The sequence below is a fragment of the Chaetomium tenue genome, assembly GCF_020726465.1.
Source record: "Chaetomium tenue strain MPI-SDFR-AT-0079 chromosome Unknown F5144scaffold_4, whole genome shotgun sequence".
NCBI lineage: Eukaryota > Fungi > Ascomycota > Sordariomycetes > Sordariales > Chaetomiaceae > Chaetomium > Chaetomium tenue.
This window is the reverse complement of record NW_027117332.1, coordinates 3,972,230-3,999,782: the sequence shown is the minus strand read 5'-3', so window position 1 is coordinate 3,999,782 and position 27,553 is coordinate 3,972,230. Positions and strand designations below refer to the sequence as shown.

General features: G+C 55.6%; 8 protein-coding genes and 1 non-coding gene across 9 annotated transcripts; 3 read left to right on the top strand and 6 right to left on the bottom strand.

The window, feature by feature from the left end:
* Nucleotides 1–95: 95 nt before the first annotated feature.
* F5144DRAFT_574557 (uncharacterized protein) lies at nucleotides 96–983 on the bottom strand (the record flags this gene model as incomplete). Its single annotated transcript, XM_066789033.1, has 1 exon — nucleotides 96–983. A coding segment is annotated over exon 1 (365 nt), but the record flags the coding sequence as incomplete, so codon positions are not given.
* On the bottom strand, nucleotides 622–1,469 carry F5144DRAFT_255614 (uncharacterized protein). Its single transcript, XM_066783480.1, has one exon. The coding sequence runs from the start codon at nucleotides 1,290–1,292 to the stop codon at nucleotides 759–761; it is 534 nt and encodes a 177-aa protein (XP_066643722.1). The 5' UTR covers nucleotides 1,293–1,469; the 3' UTR covers nucleotides 622–758.
* Nucleotides 1,470–4,825, bottom strand: F5144DRAFT_255623 (fungal-specific transcription factor domain-containing protein). Its single transcript, XM_066783481.1, has 3 exons — nucleotides 4,264–4,825; nucleotides 1,848–4,210; nucleotides 1,470–1,790 (listed from the first exon to the last, which is right to left on the bottom strand). The coding sequence occupies exons 1-3, from the start codon at nucleotides 4,607–4,609 to the stop codon at nucleotides 1,647–1,649; spliced, it is 2,853 nt and encodes a 950-aa protein (XP_066643721.1). The 5' UTR covers nucleotides 4,610–4,825; the 3' UTR covers nucleotides 1,470–1,646.
* Nucleotides 4,826–5,871: 1,046 nt separating this feature from the next.
* F5144DRAFT_593310 (uncharacterized protein) lies at nucleotides 5,872–6,744 on the top strand (the record flags this gene model as incomplete). Its single annotated transcript, XM_066790447.1, has 2 exons — nucleotides 5,872–5,903; nucleotides 6,111–6,744. 2 exons carry the CDS (start codon nucleotides 5,872–5,874, stop codon nucleotides 6,742–6,744), a joined length of 666 nt encoding a protein of 221 aa, XP_066643720.1.
* Nucleotides 6,745–15,381: 8,637 nt separating this feature from the next.
* On the bottom strand, nucleotides 15,382–17,076 carry F5144DRAFT_603321 (uncharacterized protein; the record flags this gene model as incomplete). The annotated part of the gene is made up of 2 exons (XM_066791271.1): nucleotides 15,382–16,864; nucleotides 16,922–17,076. 2 exons carry the CDS (start codon nucleotides 17,074–17,076, stop codon nucleotides 15,382–15,384), a joined length of 1,638 nt encoding a protein of 545 aa, XP_066643719.1.
* A 1,966-nt stretch (nucleotides 17,077–19,042) lies between these two features.
* On the top strand, nucleotides 19,043–20,193 carry F5144DRAFT_548523 (uncharacterized protein; the record flags this gene model as incomplete). The annotated part of the gene is made up of 5 exons (XM_066787533.1): nucleotides 19,043–19,061; nucleotides 19,118–19,334; nucleotides 19,388–19,479; nucleotides 19,574–19,884; nucleotides 19,960–20,193. 5 exons carry the CDS (start codon nucleotides 19,043–19,045, stop codon nucleotides 20,191–20,193), a joined length of 873 nt encoding a protein of 290 aa, XP_066643718.1.
* Nucleotides 20,194–21,315: 1,122 nt separating this feature from the next.
* On the top strand, nucleotides 21,316–21,913 carry F5144DRAFT_574536 (uncharacterized protein). The gene is made up of 2 exons (XM_066789032.1): nucleotides 21,316–21,378; nucleotides 21,439–21,913. Exons 1-2 carry the CDS (start codon nucleotides 21,344–21,346, stop codon nucleotides 21,752–21,754), a joined length of 351 nt encoding a protein of 116 aa, XP_066643717.1. The 5' UTR covers nucleotides 21,316–21,343; the 3' UTR covers nucleotides 21,755–21,913.
* Nucleotides 21,914–22,132: 219 nt separating this feature from the next.
* Nucleotides 22,133–22,216, bottom strand: F5144DRAFT_t101. Its single transcript has one exon. It is a non-coding gene; the product is annotated as a tRNA-Arg (tRNA).
* A 3,377-nt stretch (nucleotides 22,217–25,593) lies between these two features.
* F5144DRAFT_593307 (uncharacterized protein) lies at nucleotides 25,594–26,180 on the bottom strand (the record flags this gene model as incomplete). The annotated part of the gene is made up of 3 exons (XM_066790446.1): nucleotides 25,594–25,663; nucleotides 25,714–25,958; nucleotides 26,136–26,180. 3 exons carry the CDS (start codon nucleotides 26,178–26,180, stop codon nucleotides 25,594–25,596), a joined length of 360 nt encoding a protein of 119 aa, XP_066643716.1.
* Nucleotides 26,181–27,553: the final 1,373 nt, after the last annotated feature.

The following is a 27,553-nucleotide window of genomic DNA, read 5'->3' as shown; positions in this document are numbered from 1 at the left end:
TACCGGGCAGATTACTGCTCCGGATATCAGCGCGTCCAAATTAGGTCAGCCCTTGGTTCCAACCATCCCGAAATATCACCACTTTCTCGGCTCCCAACCACCACATACGACCATACCTACTTGAAAATACGGGATCCCGTCCGCTCTCCCCTAGTCAAACACGTAAGGGCCGGATCAGTAGTTGGGTCGGTGACGACCAGCGAATCCCCGGTGTTGTATGTTTTTTTTGACTTTTTGGTGGCCCTCTTCCCTCGGGGCTCATCCCAGCGCACACCCACCCGATCTCCACATCGCCTGGCAACAACCAACCACAAAACCCACATGAGCAAAAACACAGAGAGACAGAGACGAAAGGGAAGATAGGCACCCCTCAGCCCTTCTCCCCAAACCTCAAGTATCGTCTCAACTCCCAAACGACGACCCCCATACAAACCCCGCCTCGGCAACCTGACCCCCCGAAAGCACTGTTCCGCCAGCTCACTCATGCTGAACCGGACAGTACGCTGTGCAACTTAATGCTTCTCATTCTACAAAAGTCGGCCGTGCGTGAAGGCAAAAAAAGCGCTGCCGTCGCTGTCCCAGTTGGGTGTCATCTCTACATCACAAGCTCCTGGCCATCCGATACACGCCAGGCGAGAATGACTGGCCGAGAAGACAGGTACCTCAACTTTATACCGGTTAATACATATATGTTTAAATATTTGACACTATACTTTATGGGTTATTACACCGTCTGGAAACGTGTCTCCAGCATCTTGTCAAGTGAGGCTGTAAGGACTTCGACGTTGAGCCTCTCCCCAACTCCCCAACAAACCAGCAAGCCGCCTGAAAGGCGAGGGGTTCATGGAGAAATACGAATAGTTACTCCACCCGCTCTCTCCAATTCTCCAATTCTCGCCCGCTCGGCGATCTTGCCGAAGTGACCCACAACACCATGTTCGGAGAGGGTGCCGAGGAGTGCGATGACGAACGACTTTGGCACGATGGATCGGCATGATGATCATGGAAACTCCAGTTTTTATACCCATTCCGTATGAATCATCGGTATACATAAACACAATATCTACACAGTATTGTTCGCAGTCCAAGAGTCCGTAGACAGTCCCAGCCAACAATAGACAACGAGGCAAGGAAACCCGAAGCCTTGGAAAAAGCAAAAACAGAGGTATCCGAAAAACACAACCAGCACCCGTAACCCAACTCTCATCGCCAACGGCGTATAAAACAGATCCCCCATAACCACGCTCATTGAGGGGGCCCCAGTGCCGTCCGTTCCGTCGTTTTAGAGGCATCAGAAGTCAGTCATCTTCGTCCTCGCATGTTCCGCTCATCCCGCCAAACTCTCTCCTGTAATAAGGAACCCCCAAAACCGCCTGTCCGGAAACCCCATCCGCCAGAACCAGCCCCTGTACCTTTTGGTTTTGGAAACCTTTGTGAACACCCTCCCCAGAGTAAAAGATAAGGCCTTTCAACGCCAACCAAAAAAATAGCAAAACCAGCCGAAGGAAACTAAGTTTGAGACACCGACCAGCTGACCCGCCGTATACGGTAAAGGGAAAAAGAAAAAAAAGGTGAGTAGGAAATCGAGCCTAAATGAAACGATATTCACATCAGGAAGAACAAGGGGTGAAACATAGCCAGCCACTTCAAAGTGCCAGGCCAGTCCCATCGCCCGTCCACCTGTACAGCGCCAGGAGCTCCCTCCGGCGCTGGTGCTGCTCGCCGAGGTCTTCAGGGACGCGGCCCCGCACTTGTGCGAGAGCGCTGCGCATGACTCTGCTAAAGTTACGCTGTGGCGGCGGTTAGCATCTCATTTAACTCAATCTTGAGTAAAGGGGGGAGCCTACCTGATACTCGGTGTTGAGGGTGACCACACACGCCTCGTGAGCGCGGATGATGGTCTCGCAGGCCTTGACCACGCTGGGCGAGGCCTCGAGCTGCAGCTTGTCGGCGATGAGGAGCAGCAGGAACGAGCCCTGGAGCAGGTAGATGCCGAAGAAGAAGGGCATGAACTCGAGGCCCGGGTCGTACTCGAGGATGTTGCTGATGGCCTCGGCGGCGCTGACGGCGTGGCCCGTCGCTGTGATGAAGCCCTGGCTGCTGATCCAGAGGTCGTTGTCGTCGAGGAGGTTGATGGGGTCCCACTTGCCCGTGAGCAGGATGTGCAGCACGTGCATGACGTGCGTGCCGTACGCCATAACGATGCGTGTCTGGATGTCGCTCTCGGTCATGCGGCTCGAGCTGGTGTGCGCGCTGTGGACGCTGTGTCCCGACGGGGTGCCGGGTAGGTCGTTTGCTGTCGGGACGCCCGCTGCCTCGGCAGCCTTCTCGTCGGCGGCCTGCGCTTGCGCGTTGAGGCTGAGGTGGCGTTGTTCAAACTTTTTCAGGCTCTGCTCATACATGTCCAAGTGGCGGGTGATTTCAGACGTCTGGTCATCCCACTCACGAGAGGAGCGGAACCCAACGCCGAAGCGGGGGTGGTTCCTCGCGTGATTGAGGTCCACTATCTCGCCAAGAATAGTCATCAGAGGCAGGAAATAGCCAAAGATGCTGTGGCCGGTGCACACGAACGAAGGCCCACGCGCCCGGTTTTGGCCCGCCTCAGGGTCTGAGGCGAGGACATTCGGGTCCGTGTAGGCGTGAAAGTTGCCGTTCTGGTAGTCGGTGTCGTCCATGGGTTGGAAGAGGCCCTCGCATTCGATGTCGAGGAGGAACAGCGGGCGATTGTAGCAGAGCGCGAGATGACGGTCAACAATGTAGACCAGCCACCAAATACGCCGCCTTTCCTCTCGTTCTTCCTCGGTGATGACACCGGGAATGCCCATCTCGGAGCCATTGCTTTCGTCATCGATATCTGCCGACCCGCCTTGGCGGCTTGCTGGTGCGTTCTGAGGCAGTTCGCGGCCCAGCTTGAGCTCGCGGGCGAGCGACCAGGCGGCATTCCACCATCGCAGACTCGCTCCCTTGTACTCACTAGCCGACACAACCGTCGCCAAGTGGATATAGGTGATCACATCATCAAGCGTACCGGCCGCGCCGAAAGCGCCGGATTCGCTGGTGAGGGCTTCCATGCTGATGGACCCGGGGAGAGCGACGCCCAGACCGCCCAGAGCAACGCCATCCACGATGGGGCTCGAAACGGGCGACGCCTCTTCTGAGGGCGTGTGAATGAGCGGCTTGAGGAGGCTGACGGTCAGTTCTAGAAGCTTTTGGCAGATCTTGCCACGCGCCGAGGGGACGCTGGTTAGGAAGGGGGCATCGCTTGTCTGTGCAGCAACCCACAGCATGCTTGCCAAAAGCGCCGGTTGGCACTGGCGGGGCTTGCTCGGGTGTAGGAAAGACCGCTTTCGGAAGACAAATCCCAGAACGTAGGGGGACATTGGGTGCATCTGGGCTGAGGATGAGCTTGCGAAATAGAGGTCAATCAGATCGCAGGCAAGAGGAAGCGGGATGATGTTGCCAAGGTGCGGAATCAGGGGTTCCAACACGGGATAGCGGAGGTGCGAGTGGTTGTAGCCGTTTTGCGGGACATGCGAAGCGAACTGGGGCGGCGGAGATGACATGTTCATCCATCCACCGGGGGATGCGGCCTCTCCGCCCATCGGATAAGCACTGAGGGGGCTGTTTGCGAGGCGGAAGCCATTGGCGGCATTGGCCGAGTAGCCGGTCGGGCTCTGTGTCTGGAGAGCATATGGCAAGTCGGGATAGTTGGACATGTTGCCCTGGTTGGGGCCGTGACCGTAGGGCCCGTGTGGCGGGCCGCCCATCATGTGCGCGCTCATCTGGCGTTCGTATGATGGATGGACGGATCCGTATCCGTTGAGGTCCAGTGCTGTCGGGCTGTCGAGATGATCTCTGTCAAGAGCGCTAGGATGGCTTGTCATGTGTCCTGGATGGGCACTCATATCGCCCAAGGTCTCGATACTTCCTGTCCTCTGTCCCCTGAGCTGGTCCTCCGACATGTCGGTCATACTCTTGTCTGAGGCTGCTGGCTGATCTGTGTTCAACGTCAAGATTGGCTTGGTGCTGCTTGGTGTGTCGCTCCGGCTCTCTGTAGACTGGCCATTCTCACTTGCCGTGTTCTCGGACTTTTGGCCATTCTGGCCGGCGGCGGCAGCGGCTTGAGCGGCGGCTTGTTGCGCTAGATCCTTTCGAGACGCCTTGCCGCGCTTCTTGCGTTCGCGAATGTACTCGCAGCCCAATTGAAACTCTGCTGAAAGTTAGAAGGTGCCGACGCTTCGGAAGGACGAGATCTGGTCTCACCAATGCAATGGGCACAGGGATGTTGGCCGTCACATTTCGTCCTCAGTTGGTTACACTGATCGCATGCTCTGCTGATCCTCCTGCGAATCGGCCCAGCTGCCCCGGCAGCTCTCGCGGCGGGCCCATATGGATGTTGCCTGTGCTTTGGTTGAGGCCCAGCGCGGGCGAGGTGCGGGTTATGGACGCCGACGTGTTGTTGGAGCTGTTGGAGTGCGTAGTGTGAACCGGGAGCGAGCGAGTCGAGTCCGGCCGCGTGGAGGTGGCCAGCCGGAACATGCCCGTTGGACATCAGCGTGTTCGACGGGATGTGGTAGGGTGAGAAACGGTGGAGTGGGTTTGACAACATCTTGACGGGAGGTGGATGTGGTCGTAAAAGAAGGGTGGCGGTGTATAATTAGCTACTAGCAAGGTCGTCAAGACCGTGAATTAGAACATATGGAGACGGCCGGCTTCGAGCGAGTGCGGGCAGTTGGTTGAAGCGATGGTGCGTCTGGGTCGAAGAGCGGGGACGACAGGTGAGAGCCCGTCGACGGCGACGATGGGGAGGTGGGGGATATCTATAATCGACCCGCTCCGTTGGTGAGTTGCCGGGCCCAGGATTGGAGAACGGCAGTCGGACGGACCGAAGTGAGCTTCCTTCTGGGGTAAGGTCAGTGACAGGCATGAGCATTGATGAGTTTGCTGGGATAGCATTGACAGACACCAAAACAGTGGACGGCGATCCGCGCGGATGTGAGTGAGCGCGGCACGGCCTGCTGCACGATGGCTGCAGCACCGGATGGTGGGGTCTTAGGGGGCGAAAGAAAAGGGGGGGGGGGGGGGGGGGGGGGTGCCTGGATGGACAACGGACCAACCGGCAGGGGAACACGGGAGGGAAACGAGCCTGGCCGAACACCAGAACGTGGAGAGCAGGGAAGATGGGATCATGAACATACCGGAGACAAATCAGAGCTTGGCCGTCTGCGTGTTAGACGAGGTCGGGTCGGCCGTTTCTTAACACCTTTCCGAGCCCCTAAAACAGTAGAACTTGAGGAACGTTTTCCTGGATGTTCCGGACTGCCTGTCGTCGACGAGATGCTGGTTCCTCGGTCTCAGCCTCAGAGCGATGTGCCGTATATTGCTCGAGAGGGGCCGGAGGGGGCGAGAAGCGCCAAAAGGGCCAAGGGATACCCGTTTCGAACAAGTGAACGAACCGGTAAATTTCTGGCGCTGTTCCTGCCTCGGGGGATACTCTCTGCGAGCCAGGCGGTCGGCTTGGCGGACATGCACAGCAGGAGAGGCGCGAGAAAGCTTGGGGATGAGACTGGATGCGATTGGCGACAGGGGGAGATGGTTTTTGGTCCAGCACAATATCGAGTATCAAGTTTATATTGCGAGGGCAATATAAGTCGGCGGGACGGGAGGCGTTTATGGGGGGAGGGGAGCGTGGTGGGCGAACGCGGGGCGGGTAGCGCTGATGGGAGAGTTGACAGCGGATTTCTGGGGAAGCCGCCTCGTCAAAAAGGGCCTGCTGAGGATATATGGGCCTCTTTTTGTCCCCTCCAGCAAGCTTTCGAACACCACCGTCAGACAAGGGTTGCCCCTCTGGCAGGGGTCCAGCCGATGGTCATGGTGGAGAAGCCGCAACTCCACCGGCTCTCGTAGTGGCACTGCCAGAGCCCCAGTCCCCTAGCATCAAAGCGCCATCGGACTTCCCTGAATGCCTGACAGAATGCAGCACAGCGCAACATAACTAACGACGCTTGTCTGCCCTGGAACTCGCTTCCTAGTGCTGGTGTGCTCTGGAGCCCCCAAAAGAGTGGTCCACTTTGAATGGTGCGCTTCATTGCTTGGTGCATGCTATGCAGTTGCACTCTTAGAAACATTGACAAATTGGGCCGGGCGATGGAGCGCGCCAGAAGCAGCGGAGAAGCCATGGCGCGTCGGTTGCTTGCGGTCGTGAACTGTGCCATCCTTGTCGATAGCCAGGGGGTGAGTGGGCTTCACAGCGAGAGCGAGCGTCAGCGGAGAGGGGGACCCCATCTCCCCATGGGATCAGTCATGGTACCGGCGGGGTGCTTGTCACCGCTGGAGCGCAGAAAGCTGGGGTTGGGGTATCGGCGCCGAACCGGATCAGCTGGGCATCCCTCAGTCGCCCATCAACTCCTGCATCGGGACAATTGCTGGGGCAGTCGAGGCGATGGAGTTGCACCGTTGTGCATGTCGAGCCCATGTCAAGGCCATCGAGCCCATGTCGACCATGACGGCCCCCCTGTCGCTTCGGCTTGCCGTTGGTCTCCTGTTTCTGGGCAGATGGAACCCGCAACGCAGATGGCCGCGACCATTCCGATCCGCCGTGCTATAAGACGCCTGTTATTCCTTTGGAGTGGTGCATGTGCCTGCTGGGATGCGTCTGGGGACGGAAGCACGAAGCGAAGCTCCATCATGTTTGTTGGAGCATGGAGCATTGCCGAGTGCCTCGGGGGTTGGGGTGGTCGATAACTATCCCAAAAAAGGCCTGTTCAAGGACGATCTTTGGAGGAGATGGGTTGAGGTTTCAGTCCCACATTCTTCCATCGTCTGATCGAACATTGTTGCCGGCCTATCGGCGTGCTTCAAGCCTTTAGCAATGCCGCCGGCTACCTAACTAGTTCGTCGCTTCGAGTATTTCAGCACCGGTCATGTTGACGGAGAGCGGGCGGCAGATGGCGGCAGGGGCACGATGTGTGTGGGTTCCTGCCAAGCCGGTCCCTCTTTGGGTAGTGGGGGGGTTTGCATCGAAATTTTTTTTTTGCATCATCAACTCTGCGGAGTCAAGTGGAAGGCGCTCTCAGCTTCCCCAATTTTCCAATTCAGCCTTTCGTCGTGTCACGCGCTGCAAGAGACTACAATAATGCATGTTTTATTTGGGAAGGAAAGCACGACTTGATCAGACCGATTGACCACGTCAAGCCCCAACAGTTCATCGGAACTTCCGTTAGTTCCCAAAGGCAGAAGGGGCAGGAGCACCTGCCTGACCCAGTCGAGTCACGAGGAAATCCCGGCGGCGATTCGCCCCCGCAATCTCCATTGCATTAGCAACCAGCAAATCCAGTTGACTGGCAGAACGAACCACATGACATGGTGACTGACTGTTGCTTCGATTCAGCTCCAGTCTTTCCAACGCCAATACATCGGTCTGTTCGGATCAATTTACAAACCCCTTAAGCTTGTACTTGGTGGCTTGACTTTAGTTTGGTTCGCGCACGGCAGGCCAATATCGAGGCGCCTTATGTCGTCAAATATCGGCCGAGAAAGCGGCGAAGAGGGTGGTGAACAACGGAAGAATTGGCCCTCCATCCTTTTCAGTGCTGAGAGTTGACGAGGTATGACTTGAAACAAATTTGACTTCCTGAACCAATCACGCAGGGTTTTGATCTGTGCGGCTGCATCTGCAACTCAAGCCTAGCACAATGCAGTGTCATCTGTCAACACGGTGGCTATCCTCCGATGCAAGCTCGGCTTTCCAATCGGGACTTGTTTTGCAATCGAACCAACCTCGACTCTTCTAGGTTGTCACTCAAGGGCGGCGAATCCGCGAGCTAAGAACCACCGGCAGCGCCGCGAGACCAGCAGTTCACAAGCGACTCATCAGTGTCGCCGACTAGCCTCCGACTCCCAGCTAACTAGTCACCTACTAACAAGCGCTAGCATGGACTCCTTTCCGCCCGAGGAACGCCAACCCGAATGAATACCCCACAACCTTTTTCGTTGGTCTGTTTCTGTTTGCCAAACTATAAGCTCTCCAACTTCCGCTTCCCTCCAACCCCATTCCATGGTTCCTGGGCTGCTATTGTCTGCGGTCGTGATTGGGGACCTCCGGCTTCCTGGAAGTTGCAGTTGCTGCCACACTGACTGCACTGTGGCTACCATGAATGGCTGGTACCGGCGGAACAAACGGCGCGGGAACCCTCCTCCACAAGTGCCGCTCAGTGTGACACGAATCCAGCCTGGGTCCCGGTCCACACCCCCCCACTTCCGAGTTTGGGATATCCTAGGCTTGAACTCACCGCTCGGTGTGCGGGCAGTCAAGCTACTGTCACCGCTCAGGACTCAGTCATCTTTAAAGGAAGTTTCCAGCGTTTTCAGACACGATATCAGGCGGCTCAGCTATCATCGCTTGGATCTAACAAGACAGACGTCGTTTTGTCTTCGAAGCCATCTCGGCGCCACCAGATCTTCTCGGCATCTTGGCGGAACTGGGGCCGCCACCCTGGCCGTCGTAGCGTGATCCCTCAACGGCCGACGGTCCGAAACTCCACATGCAAGCAAGATCGCGCACACCCGTTGAGGGTGCCAGTGTGCCTCTGATTCGCTAGGTCCCCTGTCAGTACCATGCACAACCCTTGATGGCCGACGGGCACACGGCCAATCAACGCACTCACCGAGGGCCCATAACTGGAGTCGTGCCCCGAAACCCCGTCCGCCTTTGGGCTGACCTGGGCGTGGAAATTGCCGCGGCTCTCTCCCCGACCTCTGACTTGTTAAGTCAACTTGGATCACATAAGCTTTTGTTGGTAGCTGTGGACAAACATGCACATGAAGAATGGAGGCTCATCGGCATCCACAGATCACCACCCTCGCAGTGGTGGTGTTGACTTGATTGCACCGCAGAGCGTTGTTTCGACGCCTGGACGGGAGAGACCGACGCCTGTCCGTGACAACATGCCTCAAAGGATTCTACCTACCACCATAGTAGTTTGCCGATCGCGCTCCCCATGAGCTTTGTTCATCAGCTCAGCTGCAAGCGTACACATCCGTTCCTCCGTGTCTTCCATCTGGCAGGGATATGCGTTCCGTCACCTTTCCAGAAGGTTTCGATCATTGTTCGGCACCAGGGTTCCCGCCCGATGAAACTCCAGTGAGCGCACTGTTTCCCGACCTAGCCTAGAAGAGGAAATGATGCGACTAGCGAACAGTGGCTTTTCGACTTTCGAAGCTTCTGCGGGCGCGAGCAATTGGTCGACAAGGAACCATCGGCAGCTGCCGACCAAAACTCTCCGCTCTACCTTTACCCCACTGCCCAGCTCCGGTGAGGCAGACGACATCAAGACTGGCATCTGCCAATCCGCGCGCAGAGAGAAACCTGCCGTTCCCCCCGGCCACATGGGGGCAATGTGGCATTGTAAATTGCCTGCCAAACCTCAGGTGTCTTTGGGGCGAGGCCTGCATCCACGTCCCTGTCTCCCCGGGCGTCACTGAGTTTCTCGATCCAGGGGGCAATATATTATTTCCTAAAACACCCCGCAGTATTCTCCGGGACGGGGACCGCTTTTCCACCGTCACTTCAGCGCCAACAAACCTGCCCCACACGAACCCAGGAAACCACAGAGTCGAACTCGGGATGCCGGACGAGGGTCATTTGCACCAACGGCTCACCTTCCTTTCATGGTGAACAGATGCTCCCCGCAACTAACGCACCCCATGCCAAGACCCCGGCATTGCTTGCTTTCAACGGCATCGTGGGCTTTGACCTTCAAACCTGCTCCACCTTGCGGTCGAATCTTCGGGGAGACCGAGAGTTGGTGATGGATAGCTTCGGCCATGTCGACGCTAACAACTCTCTTCCAATTGTGCAGATCTCGGGGACAATCGCGCAACGCCCTCTGCGGCTCCTCATGGTTCCGGGGTTACTGTTTTGGCCAGTTGGGTCTAGGGTGGGAGCGGCAGATGACGATCATTCCACGGCGCGGAACTCACAAGAGTCCCTGACCTGCAGCTGTCAAGCAGGTACTGGTGCGGTGTGATGGGAACCTGGTCAACAGTCAACAACATGATGCAACCTCATATAGAGAAAGACACACCGTGGCAGCACCCGCAGCATCATCTATCTCCAACGGGCAAGGATCTGCCCGTTCTTGACAATAACGGTTGTACCATGAAGTCGTTAAACGAGTTGCCAATGGGGATGGTTGAGGCCAGCCCCCTTGAGTCCCGTGGTGATCATGTCGGGGGAACGGAGGGGCGCCTGGGCGTGCAGGTTGGGACCACGTGCCGGGGGGAGGAGGGAGGGGGGGGGGGGGGGGGGGGGGGGGGTGGCTGTCGTACCCTTCGCCTGCTGCTTCCTCTTCCGTTGAAGGGGCGGAAGGCTCCCGCCACAACCGGCCCGAGCATGGGGCTGAACCATTCATTGCTGGCAAACACTATCGTGTTCTGAAGGAGAACCTATTCTGGCTCCTTGGCTTCTTGTCGCACCAGTAGCGCATGTATGGCACCGGAATTGGCCTGGGTGCTAGATTGTCTTTGATTATCGGGCAATATGTGACGTCGCCATCGTGCTGCATGGATGAGAGATGCTCAAGGCTAGTTGACCAACTTACTCAAGGCAACGCCTGCCTTCGGACTAGGAGAGATCGAGACGAGCACACGCACACGACGGGAACCATTTCGGCAAATGGGAATTGCCTTCAGTCTGCAATCGTTCGCAAAAGACCATATCGGCCACACAGCCAGCCTGTCCTTGTCCAACGCGCCTAGGTCAGATCGACCGCGATCACTCAAAGGAACCCCCCCAGCCCGATCCGTACCTATCACGAAGCAGAGATGGCCCGGGGCCATTGGTGGCTGGAGATTCGCTTGCAAAAAGAAGGCGCCAATGCAGCGTCCCGCTGACCGTTGACGCAAGCTCAAGATCAGGGTATTCTTCCCGGCAGCGAAGTCGGTAATACTTTCGTCCGGCGCCTTGTGTGGCGACACGCCATGGCGTTGGCTCAATAGGGCAGTCCGCTCCGCTTGAAGTTCCATCCCATCGGCCTCAGCGGCACTTGTGAGATCTCCAAAGCTTAGGTCGGAGAGTTTGCGGGAAAGACAGGTGTGTGGTATTCCGAGTCTCACGAAGCAAATCACCGGGATGGAACACCTGGTGGATCAGAATCTACAAACCGGACCCCAAGGGAGATACTCTCGCAAGACAGTCACTTTTCCGGCCGAGAACCGCATTTGACTGGGTTTCTGGGCAACCACAGATGTCAATCGCGCTCGAGACGCCCCTCTGTCTTCTGCCAAGAAAAACAACCCCCCCTTGTGGACAACCCCTGACATTTGTTCAGAACCTCACAAGCATTTCCCCGAGTCGATCCTCGATCGGAGCCAGCATGATCACGCAATGGTTCTCGCAAGGTCTACTCTGGAGGTCTACACCACATCTCCATCCCGCGGCCCTAGGTGTCTTCTGCAGCCCCGAGGAAAGTAAACACTGCAGTTGCTGTCTCCTCGGGTTGGCAATGTCGATGTTGGTTCAGTGACATTCCAGCAGAATGCTGCGTTCCCTTCTCCACCAGCCATTGGAAGGCTGCAGTTCGAGTCGCAGTGCGTCCGAGCCGGGAGCCGAGCTCACTGCCGGCCGCGCTGACACAACTTGTGTTTTGAATCCGCCTGTGCCCTGCAGGCGCTGCCGCTGCCGCTGCCGCGAGCAAACAACGGGAAACTCCCAACCAACAGATTGTGAGCGGAAAGTAAAAACCTTTCCCGCAACGACTTTTCGGAGGCGATGATAACCTCATGACTAAGTTTGGCGATCAAACGGCGTCCATCTCCTCTGCCGTCAACCTATCATGTCGATTCGTCCCATCTTCGTTCTCACCTTCGTCCGAACTACTTTCGCCTCCCTCGAGACTGATGCATGAAAAGAAAGCTGTCAAAGTATTTCTTTCTTGTTTCAAGGACTCGACCTCGACCAGTCTTCTATCTGTAGGGTTCCTCGCCGCATAGTGAACACGCGGGACACTACTAGGATAGCCGTTGTTCAGTTTCCCAGGCATTGCTTCTAGAAGCCTACCGTTTTCGTAGCGGTGTTGGGTCACGTCGTTCTTGCCCAAGCGTTCAACACGAAATATCGTGGCTACTTGCATCCTGCCGCTATGACCCCGACCATTCCTGCAGATTCGCGGTTCGTCTGGGGAAATGCAGAACAAAGTTTGGGCCCAGAAACGTTGCTTGTCCTCGGACCCTTTTACCCGAGGACTGCACATACCTGACAACGGCGGCGAAATACTTTCTGCCCGTTCCCCCTGCGCCTGCGCAGGTGTTTTGAGTCTATTAACAGGATATCATATTCAGGCTTCTTGTGCGTTTTCCAGTTTTCGGTGGCCGTTGCTCCCCTTCTCCAGCCGCTTGACAGTTTGCCCTCTCCTGTTCAGGAAGACCTCGAGCACATCTGGCTTATGGTTCCCCTATCCAGTCAGGGACGAGCGGCTGCTAAATCGACTGAGGCTTCCGTTCAATAGTTGACAGCCACACACGACATGCCCAGACCGCATCCGTGTTTTGGATCTGGTCTGCCGATCCAATCGCAGCCACAGTGATGCCATCATCCCGTGAGTCTGGGTCACAGGGTGCTAAGAGGGAGAGCCCCTTTGACAGTGGCGCGTTGTAGACCGGACGACATTCCATCTGTCTAATGCCTCCCGTCCCTGCCACCTTCGAGAAGAGTCCGCATAGAGAGCTGCGTCAGGCAACGGCACTTCTCATCTGATCTGGTCTCGAAAGGAGGGCGATCCTGTCCCGCCTTGTGGCAGCGTCACACTGGTATGATGATCTCTCGCAGCCCGCATTCTTTCTCTCCGCATTGTCGTTATTTTCCCCGTTCCTCTTGATCTACCCTGGCTCCCTTCGGAGGACGATGCTGTAACGACGGGACGGACGACAAGGCGGCAGGCAATAGGTGCCAATCCGCCCCGTCCGTCCACCTTCCTAGTTCATACGGGTTGAAGGGGGAAATGGACGTATGAACGGCGGCCGGATGCATCCTTACGTTGCCTTACCACGCGGATGTGGATGCAGCTCGGGTCCCGAGCAATGCAAATGCCAGATCTCTCCGTCCGATCCGATCGGATGTGCGTCGACATGACGCCGGCATCTGGCATCGACAGGGACAGGCCTAGTTACTGAAAGCCGAGAAAGAAACCGTGACCCGCGGTGAACGGACGAGATCGGAGGGGACAGACAGTCTGGGGAGGTGGTGCTTTGGGAATCTCTTGGCTTCCGTGATCGAGCTTCGAGAAGGTTGCCCTTGTTGGATGCAACCTGCGGTAACCCCAGTCATTTCCTCGAGTATCACGGGTCTCGTCTTGCCGCCTCTTCAGGGGGTGAGTGAATGTCAGCTGACTCTCTCAGGGGACCCGCCTGCCGCCACACAGCGTGTCGTGCTGTCTCGTCTCGAATCACGTCGCCGTCACGTTTGAGGCTTTAGCCTCTACCCATTCTCTGACATCGGTTGAGGCTGGGATCATGGGGCGGCAGGGGAGACGAAGAGCGCCGTCTGTGTTTGTTCGGCTTCGGAAGCCCGAGACATTCGGCTCAACCCTTTTGCCGCCATCGATTACCGGAGCCCTTGGTGTTGTCGAACCGGCAGGGCTGTATGCTGTGCTTGTTGTCAGCCTTGCAGGCTGAATGGGGTCTGACCTCGCCGCGCGGCTCTGCCCTCAACGCCAGACAGCCGCGGCCGTAGCCTTGCTTTGCTGGCGGCGGGAAGGGCATTTGGCTAAAGCTTCCGTTGCGAGCCGTGGTGGATGAAGGTTGCGGCTGTCTTGTGTAGATTAGGATGGGGTTTGCTGGAGGTCTCGGGAGAAGATGGCGAGTAATACGGCGGTTGTAGTTAGGACTCTGAGTACGAGATATAAGAACCAACATCCTTCCGGGTTGCCTCCATTGATGTGAGAGAAAACTTCGTTTGCCAGAAACGTAGACGCCAAACACGACCACCGATGATAACCTATGAACCATCCTAGGTACCGGAAAGCTCAGGGGTAGGGAGGGATGCGGGGCACAACACAGTCAACAGAAAATACAGGAACACAGAAGACAAGAGGATATAACCTGCACGCCCCGAGCTCTTAAGGCTACGAAGTAACGAACCGATATCGATCCCATGGAACTCCACCCTCTCAGCTGGCAGACCCCGAGCCAGGGGACCCCCCCCAACCATCTAAAGCCCAGCCACGTTCTGCTCTAGGAAGCTGTCACCTAATGGTTACTCCCCCGACCCCCGAGCATCACCAGCGAGGGCCACAGCTCCTCGTATAAACTGTTATCAGGGGTGGAAAGGCAGGGATCGGAGCCGAGATCTGGGCAAGGCTCAGCAGATGCGGCCTTCGTTCCCGACAAAACACAACAGACGGAGAGGGGAGATGAAATGAGCTTGAGGATGATGGGACATAACATCTCGACGCCGATATCGAGAAACCTGCACGGCGGCCCCCACACCGCCCTCCGAGACACGGCCATATATGGTCAACGACTCCTTGTTAACCCGGCTCTTCTTGGCAGTCAACAAATTATCCATGAATCGGCCTGGGGAGGTTCCAGGAGTAGAGGGGTGTATTTTGGCAAGAGGATTGCGAAATGTGGTTTGTCATAAAAGGAAATGGGGCCAGGGATTGTTGGGTGTCAACTGCGAGGCGGGCCTGAGGGCATGGCAAGAGCAAGGGCTTTGGGACTACCATGTCTTCAGTCTCCTTCGGCAACTAAGAACGCACGTTTTCCAGGGGTTGTTGGGAGTAGTCGCGGGTTCTTTAGTTATGATCCTATCTCGTCGGGATTCTCTGCTCTCGGTTGGAAGGAGATGACAGTTTGAGCCAACCTGAAGGGGGGTTTGTATCTTCTTATCTGACGACACGAAAAGAGGAGGGCTCAAAGCAATTGGGGATCACCTACGCAACCAGACGAATGTAATAGCTGTGGCCGACCCAGAACATCGAAGCTATCAAAATATTGCGGTAAAGGCGACGTATTAACCTTGCGTTTTATAGGGGCAGGTAAGGAAGGGGTTCGGGGTCGTGTAAAGATGGATCAAGAGGGTTGCCAAAATATATAAGAAATATACGGCTCTATCTAAGGACTGGAAAGCTTCGTCTGCTGTATCTATGACGGTTGTTATGCCTCATTTCTGGTGTTGGTGAAAACTGTAGTGGTTCGAGTGAAAGTGGAGTTCGGTGTATCGGCTCGAATGCCGACGTGACCCTCTCCTAGTGAAGACATCAAAGCGGAAATATAAAGAGGAACAAGAGAAGAAACAGGAGTAGGAGCAGCATGACAAGAAGGAGGAACTGGATAAAAAGAAGAAAGAAAGAGTGGAGAAAGAAAAGAAAGAGAAACCAGGCATCAGTAACATTCCTCGGGAAATTCCGAACCCGCCAAGGCTAGCTCGTGGAAGATGACCCCTTGCTCAAGCATGGGCAAGTCGTAAATCCCAAGAGACGTAGCGACAAATCCGCGGAAGGGCTCCATCTTCTGGGTGTCCACCTCATACCGGTAGATGGGGAAGCCCCGATCCGCATCGGTTTGGGCCTTCAGGCGCCAGTTATCGGCGCAGGTTTGGTTCAGAAAACGGCTGAGCAAGTCCTGAGAAGTCAAGGCGCTGAGGCTGTTGGCGCCGGCAAGGGCCCTTCCCCAGAGTGATTGTTCGGCGAGCATGTTTTGTTGTTCTATGGCAGCGGCCATGATCATGCAGACTACCGTGCACAGGAGTTGAGGGGGCCGAATACCCAGCTGCTTTTCGGTGGTGGTTGCCCAGTCTGGGAAGGGTGTGGCGCTGCTGCGTGTCACGACTCTGTTGGAAGGCAGGTTGCTACCTAATAGAGGACGCCAGAGGACGCATAGAACGGCGAATGTTTCGATGGGAATGTCGCCGTCGGCACCGCAAACCTCGGGAGGAATGTGGGGGTTGCTGCCCAAGATAGCGCTGCACCATCTTATGCACGATGGAAGGCAGTTGATGTCAAGATCCAGGGCAGTCCCGATCTGCTCTGGCCCACGGATGGCTGATAGATGTTGGACAATAAACTGGGTTAGGAGGGGAGGGGTATCAATAGGCGTGGCGGGATTTTCCCGGTTATACCACTCCAGGGCAGAGCGGAAGAGGGTATACGCTGGAATGTCGAGGTTTATATCCCGTGGAGTCAGTTCAACGAGGCTGTACTGCACGATGTCATGGACGATCGTCTTCTCGATGATGCCATTGAAGATTCTCGTAATCTGTCCCAGCCCGTTTTCCATGCCATGGCCCCATTCATAGGTGTGGGCATTGAGAAGGTCCATAAACGTCGGGACCCAGGACTGGGATCGTGCGTCTCTTAGGGATGGCTCGGCATCATGCCTTGCCATTTCCCGTGCATTCACGATGAGCTGTATTGCATATTGAGCCGTACCGATGCAAGCAAGAGTGTGTTTGCTTGAAGGCGTCTCCTTCCACAGCGCTTCATTGATGTCGAATGCGTGGCGCGAGTCTCTGAAGCCAACTAAGATGTCCGCTAGCCAGAGATACCGAGTCTTGACGTCTGCCGGCTTCGCTTCGGAGAAAGAGAATTGCACTGCGGCGAGGTCCGGCGTCGCCAACGTAGCTGGAGGCCGCGTCACGGGGGGAGGGACATCCAGCAGGTCTCGGCCAGCTACAACCGGTGGTGGGCACGGGTCCCGAGACGCGGCGTCCCCGGCAACAGCAGCGCCATTGGTAGGTACAGTACCACGACGAGAACCACCCCCGCAGAGAGCCTGTGCCTCCAAAAGCGACGTTTCAGGAGAGCCGCCGCGTTTGTACTTTTTGAAGCCCCAGGTCTTCCGGATGCGGTGGCCTAATTGTCGCCGGCTATAATAAGACGAGTTAGTTCATGGCATGGTGCCGATACCTGTTTGATGGGCTCACTTTGCAGGAAAGTTGTGTACCCGATTCATGTAGCTCGCGAGGTCGGCAAATGTCATTGTCTGGCATTTGTCGAGGAGCACCGATTTGTGGCTCTCCCACCTCTCCTCGAGGATCCTGGGCGTATTTGTCCGGTGAAAACGAAAATTATCAACCATTGTGTCCGTGGTTGGGGAGGTTGCGAAACACACACACACACCCGCACACATGGTATCCCTTATATCTTGAGTTCTGCATAAGGCATGTGTTGGCATCGAATGTGGACTTTTGGAGGCCCGAATGCCTCGACATAGGGCGCGGACCGAGAAAGACGCCCGCGAGGGAGCCCACGACCGTTGTTTTCCAAATCTGGCATGTGTAATTTTGACCGCCAAGACGATTGTGCATGTTGGAAGGGCCAATTCAGCGAAAATCGAGTGAGTCAATGGCGATCAAGATCCTAAGTGCATGTTGGGGTGGACAATTCACACACAAAGGTCATCGCCGCCGCTCATCTCGAGCAAAAGTCCCTGCTCAGGCATGATCCACAAAACCGCAGCTTAAGAGCGGTGGGCAAGCTGTCGATGCTGCTATTGGCGATGACTGCAGCGAGCGGCTGAATTTGGGGTTTTCGCACAGCCTCGAGATTTGCTGATATGGGTAAATTGTCTTCAAGGCGCATTGCAGTCAGGCGAGAGAACATTGCAAAAGGACCTCGTCAACTCGGCGACAGCTCACGAGCAGCAGGTGGCCACGGTTTCGGATACGGAGGCGGTGTAGGGAAATGAGTTGGATGGTGGACGCCTTGCGCGCCCATGAAGAACAAAAGGACGGCGGGCTGTGACTGGGTTTTGAGTTAGCGAGGTGTGAGGGAGCGGAAGCGAATCAAGACAATTCACCTGGCCTGCATTGGGCTGCATTGCAATCCGTGATGTCGATTGTTGCCTCCTTTTCAGCGCAGCACATGCACCAGTCTCGGTTTGTAAAATGTGAGGCAGGGAGGTGTCGGCTTCGGCGTGGCCTCCGGGCACCACGGAGAGGGGGTTACAATGGATGAAGGAACCGAGCCGCCTCGAGGACGGGGTGGGATTGCCATCGAGTAAACTCGGTCTTCCAACGACCTGGCTTGCCTGGTAAACAGGGAGGAAAAGAAAAACAGCCTGAATCTGGAAGGTACGCGGACCAAATGTGACGGAAAGAAGGCGTGCAGTAGTAATTAGGCAGGTGACCGCCAAAGGAAAGAGCACAAGCTTTGTTTGACAAGCCACCTCAGCCACCTATTCTCCGATCGATCTTGGTAATCTCTCGAACGCCTCCTCCTCGCAGCTCAAGCACTGCAGGATGCATGGTCGCTTGGAGCTCGACCGAGCAATGCCAGAGAGGCTTGTGATGAAGCCGAAGCACAGAACGAACGCGTCGAGGCAGGCAAGTGGGGTCATGACGTCAGACTTTAACCAATCACAATGTCCCCTCATGGGGCTTTCATTTGTGGGTCCTTCCCCGCACTTTGCTCTCCTCGAAACTCCCACTCCATCCATTCACCGAATCCAACGAAGCTAGTTGATGTTTCCAATTTCCGGCAAAGGCTAGCATTGGCGAGGACTCGAACCTCACGTACCTTTATGTCAAGATGAAGCCGAGGAGGGAGGGATGTATGGGAAGAGGTGTGAGTAAGTGCGTTCGTGGGGTGGACTTCGTACATAGCTACGTAGACGCGCCCGCCGGACATGTCCAAAGAAAGAGGGCAGTGACACAGTGCCATCCCCAACTGTCCAACTCCCGGTTTGCTGCGGCAGACCGTGGGAGGAGCCAAACCACGCGCGGCAAGGTCAAGCCAATCAAGCCAACCGGTTGGACGAGATCAATGCCTTTCTTCCTTGCCCTTCGTTGGAGTCAATGGCAGGACGCAGGTCAACCTTAAAACCTGCATGCCACCCCCGCCACCAAGAAAATACGGCCATACTTGGTATTGTGCAGGACGCGTACCCTGCCGGCGCCCTTGTCCGTCCCATCTCTGGCCCATGTGCCCATCCATCCATCTGCTGCCCCTACACTACATAAAACGCCATCCCCGCGTTCCTTCGCCCTGACCGCAACCACTGCAGGCATTCCGAGCAAGGAATCGTAGCGAACCAACCCGACAAAATGGATCGCTTTCATCAAAGTAGGTCCTCTCGGTACGATAGATTACCCAACTGGTAATGCTAAGAACCATCTTAGTGAACCCCTTCGCCAAGCGGGACTCGCACAGCGCGAGCTCGGTCGTCTGGTACAAGATCCTGACGCTGGCCAGCTGGTTGTTGTCGGTCATTGTGACCGTCTACTACACCCTGAAGCCGCCGACCGATGGCAAGCACCATCGCGGGACCATCTGGCACCAGAACCATGACCACCACTCCGGGTTCACCCTCAACCCGATCATTACGTCGATCTACTGGTCCGTCTCAACCATTTTGCTTCTTACCACACCAAACTGACCGGGTTAAACAGGATCGTCCTCTTCATTCTCCAGCTCGGCTACATTTCGCACCTGTTCTCGACCAAGACCGAGTCGGTCAACGCAGCATGCGCTGTGGGAAGCCGTACGTCCTCCCAACCATACCTGGGAAGAGAGCAAGTGGGAGAGGAGGAGAAACACACAAAGAAACACAACCTAACCTACCTTGCCCACCACAGATTTCATCCTCAACAACCTACTGCACTTCGGTTTCGTGATGTTGTTCGTGCGGTCGCACTTTGTGTGGGCCGAGGTGCTGCTGCTGATCAACTTTGCGAACCTGACGTCGCTGTACTTCCGGCACAACGCCTACGTGCGCTTCATCCACCTGCCGGCCGTGTCGGGCCCGCTGGCCTGGACCTTTGTGGCCGTGTACTGGAACGGCGCCATCATGGTGCCGCACCAGAACAGCCTCGTCGCCCGCATCTTTGCCAACATCTTTGTGTGGTCCATCCTGGCCTACGGCGGCTTCTTTATCGTGCTGTACAAGGTGTGTCCCCCCCCCCCCCCCTCCGATTCGGATGTACCCAGACAGACGGAGTGACTGACCACCCGCCTCAAACAGGACTACACGATGGGGTTCGCGCTCAGCGTGCTGTCGGCGTCGCTCGGCGTCGCCCAGTTCTTCCGGCAGATCGTGGCGCTGCAGTGGATTTTTGCCTTCACCATCATGTCGGTGCTGTTCGTGCTGACTGTCATCGTCGCCGTGCCCGCCTGGACCGGCAGGCAGGTGCCGTGGGGCGGCAGCGCCGAGCGCAGGGAGCCCGATGCCGAGCGCGCGCCGCTGCTGGCCGAGTAGATGTCTGCCCGATCGGGAGGGGTGGGGTTTCGGTGATGATGGGTGGACAAAGGGGGCGGGTGTTGGGTCGAGTGAGTGTTGAGGATGGTGTCGATGTTGGGAGAGGGGGATGGGAGCTCGGGATTAATCTTGGTTGGGAGCTTGGCCGACGGTTTATCTGGCGCGATTTGTTTTACCGAGATATCGAAAAACCGGGTTGTAGGTAATTCGGTGGTAATAATCTCCCCTTTATCTTTGTAGGAACTAAAACGGTGTTTTGCAAACTTTGTGATGGCGTTTTAATGCCGAAGACTGTTGATCTCTGACACTTCGACATTTCATGCCCAGCCGATGCCTGGGGGTTGCAAAGTGGGGCACAGAGGATTGAGGCCCCGCCATAACTTTGGCAGTGCCCTAGGTTGTTTAATTCCAGTTCAATGCATCACACTACACCCCAAATACGAATACCTCCACCGAACCACTGCGACCGACTACGTTGGACTGAGTGCAATTGGCCCGCCGTATCGAACCGCGGGCGTCGAACCAGAATCAAACGAGGCCTCTACCAAAGTTACGGCGGGGTCCGCGCATTCTCGAGCCTTCAAAACGCACCCCTGCACCTTCCACGCCCCTAACCCTCCCTCTGTATATTCCTTCCACCCCCTGCAAATCCCAACATCACCACCACCACCACCACCACCCTCAAAACACCCCCAACCCCCCATCTCACCCACACAACCCACCCAACCCACCCAACACCGCCATGCCCCCCCCACCACCAATCCCCTTCCCCCACCCTCTCCACATCGGCACCGACATCTGCCGCATCGCCCGCATCGCCCACATCCTGCGCAGCAAGCAGGGCGCACGCTTCATCCGCCGCGTGCTGGCCCCCGAGGAGCTGGTCCGCGCGCGGCCGACTATCCGCCACGTGCTGGACGCTGCGGCGGCGGCGGCTGCGGCTGGGCGGGAGGGTGGTGGCGGTGGGGGGCTTGGGGCGAGGTGTGTAGCTGGGGCTGGGATAGGGGCTGGGGCGGGAGGGGTTATGGCTATGGTGGGGGGTGGGCAGCGGCAGTTTGGGGAGGGAGGAAGGGAACGGGGGACGGTGGGGGTGAGGGGTCGGGGAGGGGGGGAGGTTGAGGGGGGAGAGGTTGGTGGTGAGGGGGAGGTTATGTTTGGGCGTGCCGCTACGTTTATGGCTGGAAGGTGGGTGTTGAGTGTTCGGGGGTAGGTGTGCGTGGCTGCTTGCTAATGGTGAGTTGGTAGGTTTGCGGCAAAAGAGGCAGCGTTCAAGGCGCACCCGCATCTCCGGTTGGGGTTCCATGATATACTCATCCTGCCGTCTTCAGATGCCAGGGAATTGACGGGCGAGACAGCGTTGAATGGGTTGGCCTCTTCTGCACCCGTGGCCCTGATTAGAGGGGATGGCGAGGGCTCCAGGGACCAGATGGCCAAGGTCAGCATCAGCCATGATGGCGAGTACGCAACGGCCATGTGTATTGGGTTTGAGGCTAGCGGAGGGGGCCATGACCGAGGGTTGAGGAGGCGCTGGTTCCCCAACTCCTTCAAGATATGGTCATAATACTGCTGGTGAGGCGGGGGATGTTTGCCGTCAGGTGGAATACGTCGAAAAGATACCCTACATCTAGTTATTTGGTGGCTGCGAGTCTTGAGTTGAGCATAAAACGAAACCTTTGTGCCAATAAAGTTCCTTTTTTCTCGCATGAGAACCATTGCGAGCATCAAACATTTAAACATGTCTAATTTCTCCACCATGGACCCAACTTCGACGGTTTACATGGGTGACGGTATTACTACCATTGTCCTTAAGTTTGAGGGCACATGATGACAAGAAACGAGGGGGAAATGGTGTATCCTATTCAGGCCTTGACGTCATCCTTCACTCCCTCTAACTCAAAAAAAAAAAAAAAAAAAAGAAAAAATATCGAAAAAAGTTGATCGATTGAAATGGGACTCGAACCCACAACCTCAGTCTAATCCTTCTGAATAGGAGGACCACACGCTACCATTGCGCCATTCAACCTATTAATCTGTTATTGAGAGAAAACCAACAATGGATCCTATAATGCCTGGAAGGGTGGTGGTGAGTTGAAACAGGAGTGACCGTGCCCGCTGCGCGCGGGCACGCCAAAGGAGCCTGGAGGAACTTGCCGGTTGCAGGTAGGCCCCATAGCGGAGTTAACGATGTAATTGTATATTTTTTTTCCATTTCATCATGGTTATTTACGAATGCTGGGAAAGTAAAGAAAGGTGGTTTCTCCAGTCAGACTAGCGTCTAATCGTACAGTCGCGCCCTCTTTTTTCCTGCTGTAGACCTCTTGCTTCTGATCGGCTCGGGAGAGGTTTGCTTTTTTCTCTTTTTTGTTGGGGTGGTGTCAACCGGAGCGCGTTGATCTTCCAACAACTGCTCTGTGTCTGAACCGTCGTTGGTGTGATCGGTATCTTCTTTGTGGTTAGCCTAGTTGGTGAGCTGGAAGGAAGTCATACCTGAGCTTGAAATTGCAAGCACTGGCTCGGCGTTGGTTGTGGTCGAGTTCGGTGGTGCTTCAAGGACATGTTCCGTATGAAAGACGGCCTCCACACGCTGCTCCTGACGGGTGCCAGCGGCAACGCGGCCGCGCTCATTGGCGGGGTGACGCTGCACTCGGCGACCAACATTGGATTCGAGGGCAAGAACGAGGTTGCAAGGAACATATCGGAAGAAGAAAAGCTGCGTTGGAAAAATATGGTCATGTTGATCGTCGATGAGATCAGCCAGGTGGGCGGGCTCACGCTCGCGGCGGTAGACAGCCGTCTGCGGCAGTACAGGGACGACCAGCATCGCCCGTTTGGTGGGATCCCAATGGTCCTGTTCTTCGGCGACTTCTTCCAGTTCGACCCCGTTCTGCAGACCAGCCTCCTCTTGCCAATGCCTAGGGACCGCGGCGGACAGAGACCAGAGAGCGCTGCAAGGCACCTAGCTGCACATAAGCTGTTCCTCCAGTTCACCACCGTTGTCATCCTCCGCGAACAGGTCCGCGCAGCCGGCTGTCCAAAGCTGCGGGGCTTCCTTCGGCGCCTGCGCAATGGCGAGCAGACCGAGCTAGACTTCCAGCGGCTATGCCACCGCGTCTATACACCGTCGTGCAAGTCCTCCTTCGTAGATGGTTTGAGAGCCATTACGCCTCTGAACCAAGACCGGTGGGACCTGAACATGGCCGCCGTTGTCCAGTGGGCTCGTGCCCACGGCAGACACATCTCCATCTTTGTGGCCAAGCATGACACCGATTCGGGGAAGCGACTAAGTGTGGAAGAGCTGTGCCGCGTGCTTCGCTACGGAGACGATTCCCAGCTGCCAACCCCGGGCCTGTTCTTCTACGCTCAAGGGATGCCGGTGGTGGTGACTCGGAACCAGTTTGTCGGGCTAAAGGTGGTCAACGGCGCACCTTTCAAGGCCGTCGACATCTTTCCCGACCTTGCTGCCGGCACCATTGCCCTCGCCAGTGACGTGACTCTTCATCTTGGACCGCCGGTGGCCGTCCTCCTTCAGTCAGACGATAGCGCGGACCTCGCCATCCCCGGGCTCCCTAACGGCACCATCTTGATCAAGAGCAAGACGGTCGCCATCCCGAGCCAAATGCGGGGGAAGGAAGGCAGATGGAGGGGCAAGCCGGGTTTTCGGCGGGTTACCCATAGAACAGGACCTCTTTGTACGCCGGCCTTCGCCATGACAGATCAGAAGAGCCAGGGAAAACAATTCTCGGACGTCCTCGTCAACCTCAAAGGCGTCCACTTTGGCGGCACGGCGACTCGACCTAGCTTCATGAGCCTGTATGTGCAGCTGTCGAGGGCGCAGAGCTGGGACGGGCTGCATCTGTTCCGGAAGCCGGCGCGCGGTGACTTTATCGAGCCGAAGAACGTGCTTGATAAAGACATGAAGGCGGCAATCCTCAAGCTGGAACGACAGGGCGAGGAAACCAGACGGCGGTTCGAGCAGGACCACAGGCACGAACCGTGGTTCCAGGAATGGGACGCCATGGCCGAATTAGCGCAGGCCACTGAAGCAGCTGACGAAGATGCGGGTACGTCGCTCTAGTAGTAATAGTCAACCCATAATAGATGTCGACCCTAAAACCTCATTTTCGCCACTTTTTGACAGAAACTTGATATCTTGGTTCGTGATTGTCGAGGATTGCGCGACGGAGGCACACAAAGGCACGAGTGAAGCAGCGAGTCACAGGGGCCCTGATGCCAATGTGGGGGTAAGCGGCTTTTTTCTGGCGATCTGATTGGCCAGATCAAAGCAACAACGGTCCGTGCACCTCCACCGCCAAGTCCAACCGCGAGATGCTAATTCGATGAAGCAGAATGCAGATGACGCCAGACGTCGAGATGCTCGAGAGAGAAGTCGAAAAGGAGAAAAAGCCAAAATTCTACAGTGAGAAGTCGACAGTACAGGTTAGAAATGACACCGTTTTTCAGGCTTGTTTTAGTGGAGAAAAAACTGGTCCGTGCTTAGAGCAGGCCATGGCATTTTCGCCCTAAGGAACCTGGAGTTCCTCCAGGCACAAGCTGCGGCACTGAATCGTCGGGTAGTCTCAGACACCATTTTCTAAGCAACCCCCCTCATTGTGGACTTGTGGATGTTTTGGTCCTGCGATTTAGAAATCGAGTAGTCGGCGAAGTGATCCAGGGGGTGGCAGGTTGCGATGGCGATGTGACGGTTGGATTAGAGGGTTTCGATGAGTTTTCCATGATTCCTTGGTCCTATCGCTGAGTTGATCACTCGGAGCAACTAGGTACCTTGGGCTTGGGAAAGACTATACAGGTAGGAGGTGGAGGTATAGCCCTCTTTATCGTCGTACTCAAGAGCTAAAGTCAAGCGATCTGCTTGATGGTTTTGAACTTAACAAGGCCCAACCAGCGGGTTTAGGCTGGCGCTCCTTGCTTATCCTTGCTGGATGCGGGCCACTTATATGTTCGTCTAAATTCCTGGTAGCAATTGCAAACTCTGGAACAAGTGTTTATCGATGAGGGCCTACTATGGTGCGACATGGCTTCAGCGGGCACCTATTGATACATGACTCCAGTGGGGTTGGCTGAGACGGGCAGTGGAGGATCGGTTCAGGGAAGTTACTTGTGACTTACACCGAGTCTACGGGGACCAACCTCGGGCATAAGAGCAAGGCGTCCGTGTTTGTGGAGATTCAGATGATGAGGGGATTTTCTGCTGTGAGGAAAGCACTTGGGTAGGGCTTAAGGCCGAGCCCCTTGAGTTTTGTCTGCTGATAGTTCGTTTGCTGTATGCCTGTTGTTGTATCTTGCACACTAAGCCAAGAGAACCCCTGGGTTTTTCTTTTCGGCTCCCACGTGGTGTCGTTTGTCGGGTAGCTTATCTGTGAACGACTGGAAGCACATGCGCTAGTCCCAGCTCGGGCAAGCCGCAATGATGGGCGCCGCCGAGTCGCAGCGAGGGCTGTGGGCGCGGGATCTAATCGAGTAGGGCGCCGACTTCGCACTCAGAAGCCACAACGGCTACACGGCGCTGTACTACGCGTGTGTCTGTGGGAAGGGGGGAGGGTTTGGGTATGGGCGCTCTCAACGACCGGGGGCTGTCGCCGGTGCGGTGCTTCGAGATGCGCGGGGATGTATTGGGGGAGCTGAGGGATGCTTCCCAAGCGTTGCAGAGGTCGGTTGCCATTGCCAATGGTGGGTGGGATGGTGGACTGGAGGATAAGGGTGATGATGATACCGATGCCATTTTCGATGTTCAGGAGGGAGGAGACCTGGGATTCATCGCGCCCGGTTGATGCCGCTTAACCGACTATTTAATACTCGGGGACACGACTGTATTCTCTGGTAATAGAGAAGTCCTGAGCTGGGTATGTGCCAGGCAAGAATGTACCCCCACGAAATGCCGCAATTTTAGCACTGAACGCCGTTCCCCGGAACACTTTTAATACAAATAAGGCACCTAAGGCATAGTCAAGTATCATATTTGCTTTCATCATTTATCTTCGTTTTCATGTAATAGATATTCAAACTAGATGTAGGTATTGCTGAGTACCGTGGTAGTTCCTCGACCCTAAGTCAGTCTACCAATAGTTGTGACCACAAGTGAAGTTAGTCAAAATCGCAATCGGAACATTATTTTGGGTCCTCAGTGCCCCATATATTTGGATAGCCGAATTCGATAAGTCTACGTTGAAAGTTGTGATCAATTTCGCATTTCGGACAATCCGAGATTAAATGCCCACACGTTTTATAGGTCTGTAACTCTTTTGTCTCCTTCTTCAGAAGCCCCTTGAAATTGGCTAACAGGTGGGGCTCCCTATGTGGTCTGGTTTGGGGACTGGTAGCTGGTTTAGTGTCTGAAGGTTCTTTCAGTATCAGATTGTCACAATGGAGGGTGGGAAGGTCCTTATCCCATACTCCGGAGTACAGCGTCTTGATTTTACATTGGCAACATAACCAAGTATAAATCCCATATTCGCCCTTGGATTCCTCATCTTGTTTTACATCTTCTTGTTCTAGTGGATGTGGCATTGTGAGGAGTCCGGTGTTTCAATGTAAAGTATGCTTTACGACTAAAAAGTGTGTAGACGAGGGTGGCTTGAAAGTCTTAATGCGGAAGATTTAACTATATAAAATTTATAATTTTATTAATATTCTCGCTTTATTGGACTCTGTATTAGCCCTTTGTTACAGTCGCCGTTTCATGTACAATTCTTTCTTAAGGGCCTTTTGTTCAAATAACACAGCATGCCCATCGCCTTTCACGCGGCACCTTTATTGTTTCACTTGGAGAATCCGACGTTATTCGGACCACCCTTCTTAGATAGAATGGTCTTCCAGGCTGTCGGCCGTGGTTATAGCATGCCAAAACCCAGACGGTGCATCTCCTCTTCCCGGGAAATTTACGTGTTGTTGGCAAGCCGGGATCCTCAACTTTTGGAGGACTCCTCTGGGGCCCGCGCTCCTATCTTTTTCTCGTCGGCCCATAAAGCTTAGCAGTGCGATAGTAGGCAGCAGCAAAGGCATCAGAGTCCATTCACATCTCGCCCGTACCGAACACCCGCCGTTGCTGTGGGTAACGAGAGCAGGGCTCGTTGGCCCACAATGTACCTAGAGACGAGGCGAGCCTTCAACACGCGTACCATAATGTCAATACGAGATCCTGGTTTTCGGTAGTTCTGTTGAGTCTTCGGTGGAGTCTGGTATGGATCCCCGTCTTACCTTTTCCCAGTCCGCTTATTGGTCCTCTTGTCTCTTGTTGGCTGTGTCTCTATTTCTCGGGCCTTGGGGAGCCATGGAAGGTTGGATCAGTGCCGAGCGCATTGGGGTCATCAATGGGTTGGGTTACACACCAAAGTATAGGAAA